Source organism: Capricornis sumatraensis, chromosome 10, assembly GCF_032405125.1.
Source record: "Capricornis sumatraensis isolate serow.1 chromosome 10, serow.2, whole genome shotgun sequence".
In the NCBI taxonomy this organism is placed as follows: Eukaryota; Metazoa; Chordata; class Mammalia; order Artiodactyla; family Bovidae; genus Capricornis; species Capricornis sumatraensis.
The window spans coordinates 99,763,285-99,777,025 of NC_091078.1; the positions used below are offsets into that span (position 1 = coordinate 99,763,285).

A 13,741-nucleotide genomic window follows, 5' to 3' on the forward strand; every position below is an offset into this window, starting at 1 on the left:
CTTTCCCTTGGCTTGAGATGTTGGAGGTGGGTATTTTGGTGAAAGAATACTAAAAAAAAACCAGCCATGCCTCTTAAGACCTCTGGAGACTTCCCAGAGGGGTACGTGTAAATTGGTCGGTGCCAAGGGATGGCCTGCAGTTCCGCGCAGAGGAGGTGTTCAAACTGGGCAGCACTTTGGGCCTACTTTAGGACCCTGCGCCGACTTTAGGATCCTTGCGCCTTCCTGCTGGGGTCCCGTGGGGTGTGTGGTCCCGTGGGGTGTGGGCGGGGCTTTGAGTCTAACTATTCCCCAGGTGCTTTTCAGGCTGGAGTCAGCCTTTCTGAGCTGGAAGGTGTGTGTCGTGTGCCCCAGAGACCCAGCTGTATCCATTCTGTGTATAGATTAAGGAATTGTGTTTTGTACTTTGAAGCCCAGAACCAAGGTAGGAATTTGGTTCCTGGTGTGGCTTTTCCCCAAGGTTGTGGTTTCTAGCACGTTGGGGTTTTGCGTGGTGAGGCAAGGTTTGTTTTGGAGGTTCCCATTTCATTCCCCAGTGGGAACACACAGAAGGGCTTCATGACACTGGGGAGCCGACGGAGGGCGCTTCACGGAGGAGGCACCTCTCATCGACTCATTTTACGTGAAGCTAAAAAAGAGGATTATTTTTTTTTCAGCCCGCAAGTGTTTAGGTGTTGAGGGTGTGTGTGGGGGGAGGGGTGTGTGTGTGTGTGTGTGTGTGTGTGTGGTGTGTGTGTGGGGGTGTGTGCATGTGCACGTGGGTGTGTGGGGGTGTGGGGGGGTGTGGGTGTGTGTGGGGGTGTGTGCATGTGCATGTGGGTGTGTGGGGGTGTGTGCATGTGCACGTGGGTGTGTGTGTGGGGGTGTGTGTGTGTGTGGGGGGTGTGTGTGTGGATGTGTGGGTGTGGGTGTGGGTGTGTGTGGGTGTGTGTGTGTGTGTGAAAGTTGGCCTTGAGTTTGGAAAGGTTGAGTCTTTTGCAGTCAGTCGGCTCTTTCCTGGTTCCAGGGAGGAGGAGAGCCCTAGCTTATGTTGCCAGTTACTGTGTGAGCATCATCCACGTGTTTAATCCAGTTTTGGAGGTTACAAAGGCCTAGATTGTGGCACGCAGTGCTTCAAGTGGTTTGGGGTCTGGTCTCTAGGTTTTGGAGGCCTGGGCCTTCAGAGGTGAGGAGGAGGCCTCTATGTGGAGGAGGGGAGGTGGAGTCTTATTTGGGGGAGACGGGCTGCCCCTCGATAAAGTCATCATAAAATAGAAATAATTAGCCTGAAGCAGTTTGTCCTTAAGCCTTTGCTCAGTGGTTCTTACAGCCTCACTCCTCAGCTGCGGGTATTTCACACTTTATCTTCGCTGGCAGGTTGTATACCTTAGGCGAAGTGTTCCATGTCTTTTCAGAGTGGGGCTCACGGAACCCTTAAAAGGGCACATTGGCATTTATCTTCTTGGGTGTGACCCATGTCTTGCAGGATCTTAGCTCCCCAAGCAGGGACTGAACCTGGGGTGTTGGCAAGGAAAGAGCAAGTCCTAACCGCTGGGCTCCCAGGGAACTCCTCACGCTGACTTTAAAAAAAGATGTGATGATAAGTTGGTGAGGTTTGGCTTTGACTTAAGAGTGCTGAATAGCACTGAAATGTAAGTGAGGTAGATATGTGGGGAATGTGATCTCGTCACTGATCTTGGGTTCAGTGTCATTGGTTTTGGGTACTGGGTAAGAAGATCAGTTGATTTAACTTCAATAACAAGATCTTCATGTGTGGTGGGATCTTGCCTAGGTTTGCTGGTGCATCTGGTCTGGGGCTTGGGTTGTCCTGGGGCGGGAACTGAAGAGTTGAGCACTGGTTTGTGAATACTTTCCCCCTTGAAGTTCATCGCTTGAAAGTATGAGAAGTTCCGAATCTGTACATGATCTGCTTGTATGCTCTGCATGACTGCATGTGTGGATGTGAGTGTGAGTTAGCGGGTGTGGTGTTTTAGGAATAGATCTAGCTGAGTCACCTGTGTGTGTGCACATACATGTGCACGTGCCTACGTGCACACTCAGTCATGTCTGACTCTTTGCAACCCTGTGGACTGTAGCCTGCCAGGCTCCTCTGTCCATGAGATTTTTCAGGTGAGAATACTGAAGCAGGTTGTCATTTCCTCCTCCAGGAGATCTTCTGGACCCAGGGATCGAGCCTGCGGCTCCTGCACTGGCAAGCAGGTTCTTTACCTCTAGTGCCACCTGGGAAGCCCTAGGCCAAGCAGAGAGACACTTTTCTCTCCTTTAGGCCCATGGTGCATTTGCTGTGTGAACTTGGAGGGGTACACACTTAGCTGTGTGCGTCCCCCACAGTACGGAAGTCTGTGCCTGGTCATGGGATGTTCCCAGGGAAGGACATTTGTCTCAGTTCATTCTGGCTCCTCTAACCAAATGTCATGGACTGAGGAGCTTGTAAACCACAGAACTTTCTCCTAATTCTAGCGGCTGGGAGTCTGAGATCAGGGTGCCGGCTTGGACAGGCGAGGACCCTCTTCCGGGTCCCAGACTTCCCGTTGAGTCCTCACGTGGCGGGGGAGGGGGCAAGGAAGTTGTCCTGGGGCCCCTTCACTAGGGCACTGAGCCTGTCACTAAGGGCTCCCCTTTCACGACCCAGTCGCTTCCCACGGGACACATGGCGTACCATCACCTTGGGGTCAGAGTTCAACATGTGAGCCTTCTGGGGAACACATTCAAACCATACCTTTACTGGGGGAGTTTCAAATCACTAGAGATTCCTACTGGCCAGCATCTCGTTGTTTGTGAGATTCTTTTAGATTCTGTGGTCACTGACGCTCCGCCTTTACTTTATAGAGAAGGTTGAATGTGTCTGTTATGAGCAGCTTCACACACTTTATGTTCAGACTTTAGTTTGACATATGCAAATTTCTGATTCTGTATAGGGAAGGAAGAGTGGAAGGGAAAATTTGAGCCTTTATGAAGTGCTAAAGCTTGTCGAATGAGTCTCAATATTTGACCTCTCGATGGTCACTTAATTCTCAGTCTTCTGAAGTGGGCAGGGTTATCTTTTTAAAATTTGTTGTATTCGTTTTTCAGAAGAAAACCAGGGTTATGCTACACCCTTGAGATTTTAAGCATTATTGTCGTTGTTTTAAATTGAAGTACAGTTGATGGCAGTGCTATCTTTACATCTTAGCAAATACTTAGCCATCAGTGAACACGTGTTTGAACACCTGCTCTGTGCAGGCCCTGGGAAAATGAGACTCAGAAAGGTTATATGACTTGACCAAGGCCACACAGCTTCCACACGGCACAGCTGTCGTATAATCCCCGATTAGTCTGACTTCGAAGCAGTGTTCTTTCCGCTGCTGCCCTCTGTGAGCACTGTCCTCCTGACCCAGCGTTAGACCTGGGTGTGGTCTAGGAGGCTGGGGATGTGCAGAAGACAGGATCCTTTCTCTTGAGGAACCCTCCACAGGGTCACGCAGCCCAGACACGAGAAAGCACAGTGCCTCTTGGCTCCAGAGTGATGAACTTTCACGAGTGGCCCTGTCTCCTGCGTCTTCTCCCCGTGGATGTCCGGGGTTTGGGTGGAAGGCTGTGCTGGGGCTGGAGGAGCAGAGAGTAAGCCGGTCCACCACAGGGCAGTGTGTGGTGTCTTACATCAGGGATATCTGGAGTCTGAGAAGTGAGGGCTTAGCCGTCGGGGAAGTCCTCACAGCAGCGGTGCCGTTTGAGCTCTGCTCCCGGACAAGGAGGAGGAAAGGGCATTTCACGCAGCAGGAGCCACATGTGTCCAGAGGGGTCAGGAGGTGCTGGTCTCTGGTGCTTGGGGCATGTCTTGTTCCTGGGGCCCTCCTTTTCCCTTTCTCCAGTGTTTTCCTCATTCCCAGGACACCCGAGTGGATGGGAAAAGGTAGAAGATGATGCTGGACGGAAGGCTGGGCACCGGCCTGGGAGGAGGGCTTCGGGAGACACACTCAGGAGTCTGGGATCTCTACTGCAGGCAGATGCAGAGGCGTTGACGGGTTTTAAGCAGAGGCGTGACGTTGCCAGATGGTAGAGCTCCCTGTGGCACCTGTAGAGAATGGCTGGGTGGGGCCAAGCGAGCAGCCACCGAAATTGTTCCCCGTGGCTCACAGTGCTGAGGGCCGGCGTGATGTCTCCCTGACGTCTCATTTGCCGCGTGCTTCGTAAATGGAATCACCTTTCCTAATCGTTCATCTTACTTCCAGATTGATCCTAAAGACAGTCCTTGGAACTCTGTGGATTCCGATCTCGCAGCTGGAGTGGAGGGTCCAAACGGAACAGCTGAGGAACCAGAGAAAGTCCAGAAAAGGCAGAGGGCTAGACTTCGAGACCAAGGCTCTACCAGGATCTACCTAAGGGCCATCCAGGGGGTCCTGAGAGACTCAATGCCCAGAAGGAAAGGAGGGGTGGCCTCGAGGGTGAAACCCAACCCCAGGGAGTGCTACGGCCCCGGAGAGGGGGCTGCCGTGGGTATCACTGGCTCTGCGCCTCAAAAAGAGGAAACGTCTGCCCCAGACGTCATAGCAGAGAAGGAGGAGCCTGGGCTGGAGACGAGCGGCTTCTGTGACAGCACAGCACTGATAGACCCTCGGGAGAGACCCAGACAGCAGCCCCTGGGTGACTGAAGGGTGGTCCTTGGCCAGTGCCCTCCACCCCTGGAGGTCTGCGACGACTCTGACTCAACTCTCTACAGCCAGACGGTGAGTCCCAGTCATGCCAGGTATGAGGTTTTGAGTTTTGTTCAGTGGATTTGGTCTTTTTAGTTTGATCCTAAGTGTTATACTCACTCATCACAGTCCTTGACTTCCTCAGGGCTCCAGGAAGCAAACTGATGGTTCCCTTCTAACACGGTCGTTTAACAGCCGTTGTAATTGTTCAGCCGCTAAGCCGTGTCCAACTCTTTGCAACCCCTTGGACTGCAGCGCACCAGGCCTCCCTGTCCTTCGCTATCTCCTGGAGTTTGCTCAAACTCATGCGTGATGCTCTAACTATCTCATCCTCTGTCGTCCCCTTCTCCTTTTGCCTTCAGTCCTTTCCAGCATCAGGGTGTTTTCCAGTGAGTTGGCTCTTCCCATCAGGCAGCCAAAGTATTGGAGCTTCCGCATCAGTCCTTCCAATGAATTTTCAGGGTTGATTTCTTTGAAGATTGACTGGGTTGATCTCCTTGCAGTCCAAGGGACTCTCAAGAGTCTTCTCCAACACCACAGTTTGAAAGCATCAATTCTTTGGCGCTCAGCCTTCTTTATGGTTCAAGTCTCACATCTGAACATGACTACTGTAAAAACCACTGCTTTGACTGTACAGACCTTTTCTGGCAAAATGATGTCTCTGCATTTTAGTACGCTGTCCAGGTTTGTCATAGCTTTCCTTCCAAGAAGCAACTGTTGTTTAAAAAAATATAAATTTATTTATTTTAATTGGAGGTTAATTGCTTTACAATATTGTATTGGTTTTGTCATACATCAACATGAATCCGCCACAGGTATACATGCTGAAGCAACTGTTTTTTGATTCCATGGCTGCAGTCACCTTCTGCAGTGATTTTGGAGCCCAAGGAAATAGAATCTGTCACTGCTTCTACATTTTCTCTGTCTATTTGCATGAAGTGATGGGACCGGATGCTGTGATCTCTGTTTTTTGAATGTTGAGTTTTAAGCCAGCTTTTTCACTCTCCTCTTTCACCCTCATCAAGAAGCTCTTTAGATCCTCTTCCTGCCATTAGGGTGGTGTCATCTGCATATCTGAGGTTGTTGATATTTCTCCTGGCAGTCTTGATTCCAGCTTGTGATTCACTCTTGCCATCTCCTGCTTGGCCATGTCCACTTTACCTTGATTCATGGACCTAACATTGCGGATTCCTATGCAATGGTATCCCTTACAGCATCAGACTTGACTTTCACTACCAGACACTCTCACAGCTGAGCATCATTTCCGCTTTGGCCCAGCCACTTCATGCTTTCTGGAGCTGTTCATAATCGCCCCCTGGTCTTCCCCAGCAGCGTATGGGACACTTTCTCACCTGGGGGGCTCATCTTCCGGTGTCATATCTTTTTGTTTCTTCATAGTATCTGTGGAGTTCTCGTGGCAAGAATACTGGAGTGGGCTGCCATTCCCTCCTCCAGTGGACCGTGTTTTGTCTGAACTCCTCACTATGACGCGTCCGTGTTGGGTGGCCCCGCACTGCGTGGCTCATGGACCCATTGAGTCACACAAGCCCCTCTGCCATGACAAGGCGGTGATGCATGAAGGGATCTTCAAGAGTTATCACAGACTGAGTACGGGCCAGCCAACTCTGTCTGTAAAGAGCCAGATAGTAAATAGTTTAGGCTTTTGGAGCTTTTAAGGCCTCTGTTCCAACTGTTCAGCTCTGCTGTAATAGCATGAGAACAGCTATAGACAATATTGAAGTGAATGGACCTGATTATGTTCCAGTGAAACTTTATTAACACCACCAGGCAGTGCATTAGGTTTGGCTTATGAGCCACAGTTTGCTGAACTCTGAATTAATACATGAAAATACTTTGCTCAGTGCCTCATTTGTAGTAGACTCTCCATAAGTGTTGCTTGAAATGTTCCCGTATGGGCTTGAACCTTAGGCGGTCTTGACTCTAGGTCATTTCTGGTTTTCCGAGAAAGGAAACCCAAAACATTTTTGGGGGGCCCAAATTGACTCTATAAAGCCCCTCAAGGTCTTAGATGATATCATCATAAGTGTGTTTATCGTGTGTATTTCTAGGTACATGTGCCTGTTTTGAAGTTGCTTCCCCCCCACCTCACGTTGCATTAAATAATTTTATTAAACCTTTTCACATGTTTCTCTGACGTAGTCTTTGTTGTCACTGGAGTACCTTTTTGAGTCATGCAAGGTGATTTCCTGAACTTCCCTGATGAAAAGGAAAGAATCTGACTCAAGAGGTCTGAGATGGGACTGGGGAACTGGTGTTTTTAACAGATACCCTCGGATGATAGAGAGGTATGTCAAGCAGCCAGAGGTCATCTCTGCCCTCCCATCTGAGTTGGAATTTTAGCTGTTTTTATTTCAGCTTTTTATCATGGAATATTTAAAACTTTTGTGAAAATTACCTGCACGCCATCAGTCATCTCCAGTACGTACTCACTCACTGCCAGTTTTGTCTTGCTTGGTCTCTCTCTCCGCTTTCTCTCTGCAAATAATTTAGAAGCAAATCCCACCTACCGTTACCATTTCATCCATGAATATTTTTGTGTGTATCTGTAAAATTAAGAGACAGGATCTTTAGGGGAAAAAAAAAAGCGTTACTGCAATTCTAATCTTTCCCCCGTTCTGTCTCCCCCGATCCTCAATAGCACCAACTGTCCAGTCAGTGATGACATTCCCCGCTTCAGGAGTGTTTCCATTTCTCTGAAACAGGATGCAGGAGTCGTGTGTGTCAGTTTCTAAATGCCTCAAGTCTCTTAGTCTCTGTAGATTCCTCCTCCCCTCTCCTGCCCTGTGTTATAATTTATTTGTTGTAAAAACAAGAGAGAGAGAGAAAGGTGTTATTTGACTTGCAGAATTTCTTGCATCTGAGATCTTATGCATGCAATGTTGCACTTTTTGAATCTGTATTATTCTGTCACTGGAAATCTTACTCACGATGCAAATAGCTGTTCCCTTTGCGTTTTTTCAGAGTCTCACAGTGTAACGCGTCTAATTCTTTCTTCGGTTACCTTTTTAAGAAATATATTTCCATCATTTAAAAATAAGAAATGTGTTTAGTGAAAAGTAGTTTTCTAACCTGGTTCTGTGTTGCCCTATTCCTTCACCTGGCTACCACTTTATATGTTTAAGTATTTTTTCTGTGTGGTTTTATGCAAAAGCATTTATCATAGTGCTTTTCAAACAGTTACTTTTCAAAAAAAAAAAACATAGAAATGATCTTTAAAAGCTTTATTAAAAATACTGTCCAACACAGAACTCTGAGGTCATACTGGAAATAATGATTAAATCTGTGATCTTTCTTTGCTTCCTTTCTCCCTTTCTTTTAAAAACATGAATTTATTGCTCACTCCAGGAGCACACATACTAAGACCAGAACGAAAGAGAATGATCTCTGTTCGTTTCCAAGGCAAACCATTCAATATCACAGTTATCCAAGTCTATGCTCCAACTAGTAATGCTGAAGAAGCTGAAGTTGAATGGTTCTATGAAGATCTACAAGACCTTTTAGAATTAACACCCAAAAAAGATGTCCTTTTCATTATAGGGGACTGGAATGCAAAAGTAGGAAGTCAAGAAACACCTGGAGTAACAGGCAAATTTGGCCTTGGAATGCGGAATGAAGCAGGGCAAAGACTAATAGAGTTTTGCCAAGAAAATGCACTGGTCATAGCAAACACCCTCTTCCAACAACACAAGAGAAGACTCTACACGTGGACATCACCAGATGGTCAACACCGAAATCAGATTGATTATATTCTATGCAGCCAAAGATGGAGACGCTCTATACAGTCAACAAAAACATGACCAGGAGCTGACTGTGGCTCAGATCATGAACTCCTTATTACCAAATTCAGACTCAAATTGAAGAATGTAGGGAAAACCACTAGACCATTCAGGTATGACCTAAATCAAATCCCTTATGATTATACAGTGGAAGTGAGAAATAGATTTAAGGGCCTAGATCTGATAGATAGAGTGCCTGATGAACTATGGAATGAGGTTTGTGACATTGTACAGGAGACAGGGATCAAGACCATCCCCATGGAAAAGAAATGCAAAAAAGCAAAATGGCTGTCTGGGGAGGCCTTACAAATAGCTGTGAAAAGAAGAGAGGTGAAAAGCAAAGGAGAAAAGGAAAGATATAAGCATCTGAATGCAGAATTCCAAAGAATAGCAAGAAGAGATAAAAAGCCTTCTTCAGCGATCAATGCAAAGAAATAGAGGAAAACAACAGAATGGGAAAGACTAGAGATCTCTTCAAGAAAATTAGAGATACCAAGGTAACATTTCATGCAAAGATGGGCTTGATAAAGGACAGAAATGGTAGGGACCTAACAGAAGCAGAAGATATTAAGAAGAGGTGGCAAGAATACACAGAAGAACTGTACAAAAAAGATCTTCACGACCCAGATAATCATGAGGATGTAAACACTAATCTAGAGCCAGATATCTTGGAATGTGAAGTCAAGTGGGCCTTAGAAAGCATCACTACGAACAAAGCTAGTGGAGGTGATGGAATTCCAGTTGAGCTGTTTCAAATCCTGAAAGATGATGCTGTGAAAGTGCTGCACTCAATATGCCAGCACGTTTGGAAAACTCAGCAGTGGCCACAGGACTGGAAAAGGTCAGTTTTCATTCCAATTCCAAAGAAAGGCAATGCCAAAGAATGCTCAAACTACCACACAGTTGCACTCATCTCACATGCTAGTAAAGTAATTCTCAAAATTCTCCAAGCCAGGCTTTAGCAATACATGAACCGTGAACTCCCTGATGTTCAAGCTGGTTTTAGAAAAGGCAGAGGAACCAGAAATCAAATTGCCAACATCCGCTGGATCATGGAAAAAGCAAGAGAGTTCCAGAAAAACATCTATTTCTGCTTTATTGACTATGCCAAAGCCTTTGACTGTGTGGATCACAATAAACTGGAAAAATTCTGAGAGAGATGGGAATACCAGACCACCTGACCTGCCTCTTGAGAAATCTGTATGCAGGTAAGGAAGCAACAGTTAGAACTGGACATGGAACAACAGACTGGTTCCAAATAGGAAAAGGAGTACGTCAAGGCTGTATATTGTCACCCTGCCTATTTAACTTCTATGCAGAGTACATCATGAGAAACGCTAGACTGGAAGAAACACAAGCTGGAATCAAGATTCCCGGGAGAAATATCAATCACCTCAGATATGCAGATGACACCACCCTTATGGCAGAAAGTGAAGAGGAACTAAAAAGCCTCTTGATGAAAGTGAAAGAGGAGAGTGAAAAAGTTGGCTTAAAGCTCAACATTCAGAAAACGAAGATCATGGCATCTGGTCCCATCACTTCATGGCAAATAGATGGGGAAACAGTGGAAACAGTGTCAGACTTTATTTTGGGGGGCTCCAAAATCACTGCAGATGGTGACTGCAGCCATGAAATTAAGATGCTTACTCCTTGGAAGAAAAGTTATGACCAACCTAGACAGTATATTCAAAAGCAGAGACATTACTTTGCTGACTAAGGTCCGTCTAGTCAAGGCTATGGTTTTTCCAGTAGTCATGTATGGATGTGAGAGTTGGACTGTGAAGAAAGCTGAGCGCCGAAGAATTGATGCCTTTGAACTGTGGTGTTGGAGAAGACTCTTGAGAGTCCCTTGGACTGCAAGGAGATCCAACCAGTCCATTCTGAAGGAGATCAACCCTGGGATTTCTTTGGAAGGAATGATGGTAAAGCTGAAACTCCAGTACTTTGGCCACCTCATGCAAAGAGTTGACTCATTGGAAAAGACTGTGATGCTGGGAGGGACTGGGGGCAGGAGGAGAAGGGGACGACAGAGGATGAGATGGCTGGATGGCATCACTGACTTGATGGACGTGAGTGTGAGTGAACTCCGGGAGATGGTGATGAACAGGGAGGCCTGGCGTGCTGCGATTCATGGGGTCGCAAATAGTCGGACACGACTGAGCGACTGAACTGAACTACGCAAGGATGACAAGTAAATTTGTAACGGGTCCCATATGTTTTAATCAGGTAGATGAGTTTAGAGCCTGTTCTACAGAGTGAAGTAAGTCTGAGAGAGAAAAACAAATACCATGTATTAACATATATATATGGAATCTAGACTGATGGTACTGTATAACCTATTTGCAGGGCAGCAGTGGAGATTCAGACATAGAGAGCAGACTTGTGGACACAGCCTGGGAAAGAGAGGGTGGGGTGAATGGAGAGAGTAGCGTGGAAACATACACATTACCATATGTAACATAAATAGCAGAGGGAATGTGCTGTGTGATGTGGGGAGCTCAAATCATATGCTCTGTGACTGCCTAAGAGGGGAGGGACTGGGTGGGAGGTGGGAGGGAGGGTCAGGACGGAGGGGGCCTGCATATACCTGTGGCTGATTCATGGTGTTGTATGGCAGAAATCAACACAGTATTGCAAAGCAATTATCCTCCAATTACAAAATTAAAAAAAAAAAGTTTAGGGAGTCTCTTTAAGTGTCTTAAATTAGCTTGGTTGGGATTTGTTGGGGGTCATTTTTCTTCTTCAAAATAAAAGAATATGTCTTGTAATACAAGAGACTTTGTAAGGACTTGAATAGAAAATGATCCCTCAGAAAAGCAGGCGTCATTTTGAGGAGAAAACCTTACCTTCCATTTGGGCATTTTTTGGGTAATTTTACAGATTACTGTCTGCTGGTGAAATATATTCTAAAGAGCTAGATTGCAAAGATGTTGTTAGTATGGGTGAGAGACATTTTGTTTGTTTTCTGAAGTGTAGTTGAATTATAGTATTGTGTTAGTTTGAGAGACATGTTAACTTGCAGGTGCACATATACCAAAGGGAAACAATGACTTGAGTATGTCTCACTGAAAAATTCATCAGGGAAAAAAACTGGTCAGGCTCAGGCAGGGTTGCAGCTTCTTACCGTCTGCATTGATGGAATTAATTTTCTATTATAAGCAAGGTAGTTTTTGAAGATTTGTTCTCCCTTAGAAATTAACTTTTTTTAAAAAGTTTTTTCAATGGGAAATTTTAAACATAGTTAAAGTAAACAGGCGAGTGTAACAAATCTCCTAGTTCCTTCCCATCCCCCAGCTTCCGGAGTTCAGATTAAAATTTAGACGGGCTGCAGGTTCAGTTGCCTTGCACCTTGTCTTGCTTGGGTGCTTATTATTCAGGAAAGGAGTAACAGGAAGAAATCTGCAGCAGAGAAGGGTCAGATGGGCAACTTATAATTCATTAAAAGATATGTTACCAACTTGTTTCCTTTTAGACTTGTAGATAAAGGCATGGAAAACTAGAGTAGACCATAGATATAAAACCTTTCGTTCCTTTTAAGGAGGTAGTCAACTGATCCATAATGCTCTTTCATAGTGAATTGTTTGTGATACAGATTGTATTTGCTTATGAAAATACTAGAAGAACTTCCTTAAGGCCTCTTGGTCACGTCTTCTGGTGCTGGCAGATACAGGTGGCTTCATTAAAGAAAAGAGACTGTGACACTTTCAGTTCAGTTCAGTCACTCAGTCATGTCCGACTCTTTGTGACCCCATGAACCGCAGCACGCCAGGCCTCCCTGTCCATCACCAACTCCTGGAGATCACCCAAACCCACGTCCATTGAGTCGGTGATGCCATCCAGCCATCTCATCCTCTGTCGTCCCCTTTTCCTCCTGCCTCCAATCCCTCCCAGCATCAGGGTATTTTCCAATAGTGGAGTTGTTTTTGCATGAAGTGAAATCTGGGTTGAGTGTATTTCTCAAACCTGGTCTGTATCAAAATTACATGGAGATTTAAGTACAGATTCCTTGGCCTTTCCCTGGACCTTCTTAATCACAGTGTCTCAGGGTGGGGAGGGTCATAAAAAAGCCCCCCAGTGGTTCTGATGTGAAGCTCCATTCAGGAATCATTGCACCATTTATTCTACAGATTAATTCACATACCCCAGGGGGCTTTAGTGGTAAGAATTGCCTGCCAGTGCAGGAGAAGGGAGAGATGTGGGTTTGATCCCTGGATCCAGGAGATCCTCTGGAGAAAGGCATGGCAACCCACTCTATATTCCTGCTGGAGAATCCCATGGATAGAGGAGCCTGGTGGGCTGCAGTGCCAAGGGTTGCAAAGAGTCTGACATGACTGGAAACGCATGCAGAAATTAAAATACAGTACTCACAGCATTTATATTCCCAGACACCATTCTAGGTGTTTAGGAGACATCAGTGAAGAGAAGTTCTTGACTTGTGGACTTAGGATCTAGCAGGGCTAAATTGATTAAATGCAATGTTTAGTTGTTCAGTTATTATTGCTACCTAGTGATATAACATAAAATTTTTTTGCTCTCAATTTTGTGAGTCAGGAAGTCTGATCGGTCTAGACTGAGCAGGTCTTGCTTGGTGGAGGGAGAGGGGGCTCTCTAGTTCCATTCAGTTATCAGGTGGGCCTCAGTCTGAAAGTCTGGTAAGGCCTGCTGTTGTTCAGTCACTCAGTTGTGTCCAACTCTTTGCGACCCTGTGGACTGCAGCACGCCAGGCTTCCCTGTCCTTCAGCATCTTGCAGAGCTTGCTCAAACTCATTATACCATCCAACTATCTCATCCTCTGTCATCCCCTTCTCCTCCTGCCTTCAGTCTTTCCCAGCATCAGGATCTTTTCTAATGAGTCAGCTCTTGGCATCAGGTGGCCAAAGTATTGGAGTTTCAGCTTCAGCATCAGTCCTTCTAATGAATATTCAGGACTGATTTCCTTTAGGATTGACTGGTTTGATCTCCTTGCAGTCCAAGGGACTCTCAAAAGTCTTCTCCAACACCACAGTTCAAAAGCATCAATTCTGTGGTGCTCAGCCTTCTTTATGTTCTAGCTTTCATATCCATACACAACAACTGGAAAAACCATAGCTTTGACTAGACGGAACTTTTGTCAGCAAAGTAATGTCTCTGCTTTTTAATACACAGTCTAGGTTTGTCATAGTTTTTCTTCCAAGGAGCAAGCATCTTTTAACTTTGTGACTGCAGTCACCATCTTCAGTGATTTGGAGCCCAAGAAAATAAAATCTGCCAGTATTTCCGTTGTTTTCTCAT

The 13,741-nt window shown here is 45.9% G+C and overlaps 1 protein-coding gene across 1 annotated transcript in view; it reads left to right on the forward strand.

Annotated features, from left to right (window-relative positions):
- The window catches only part of LOC138087809 (putative deoxyribonuclease TATDN2), a 47,503-nt gene that overhangs the window by 24,939 nt on the left and 8,823 nt on the right, over positions 1–13,741 (forward strand). Inside the window, 1 exon segment of the mRNA XM_068983136.1 lies at positions 4,212–4,706. Within this exon segment, the coding sequence (XP_068839237.1) occupies positions 4,212–4,706 (495 nt within the window).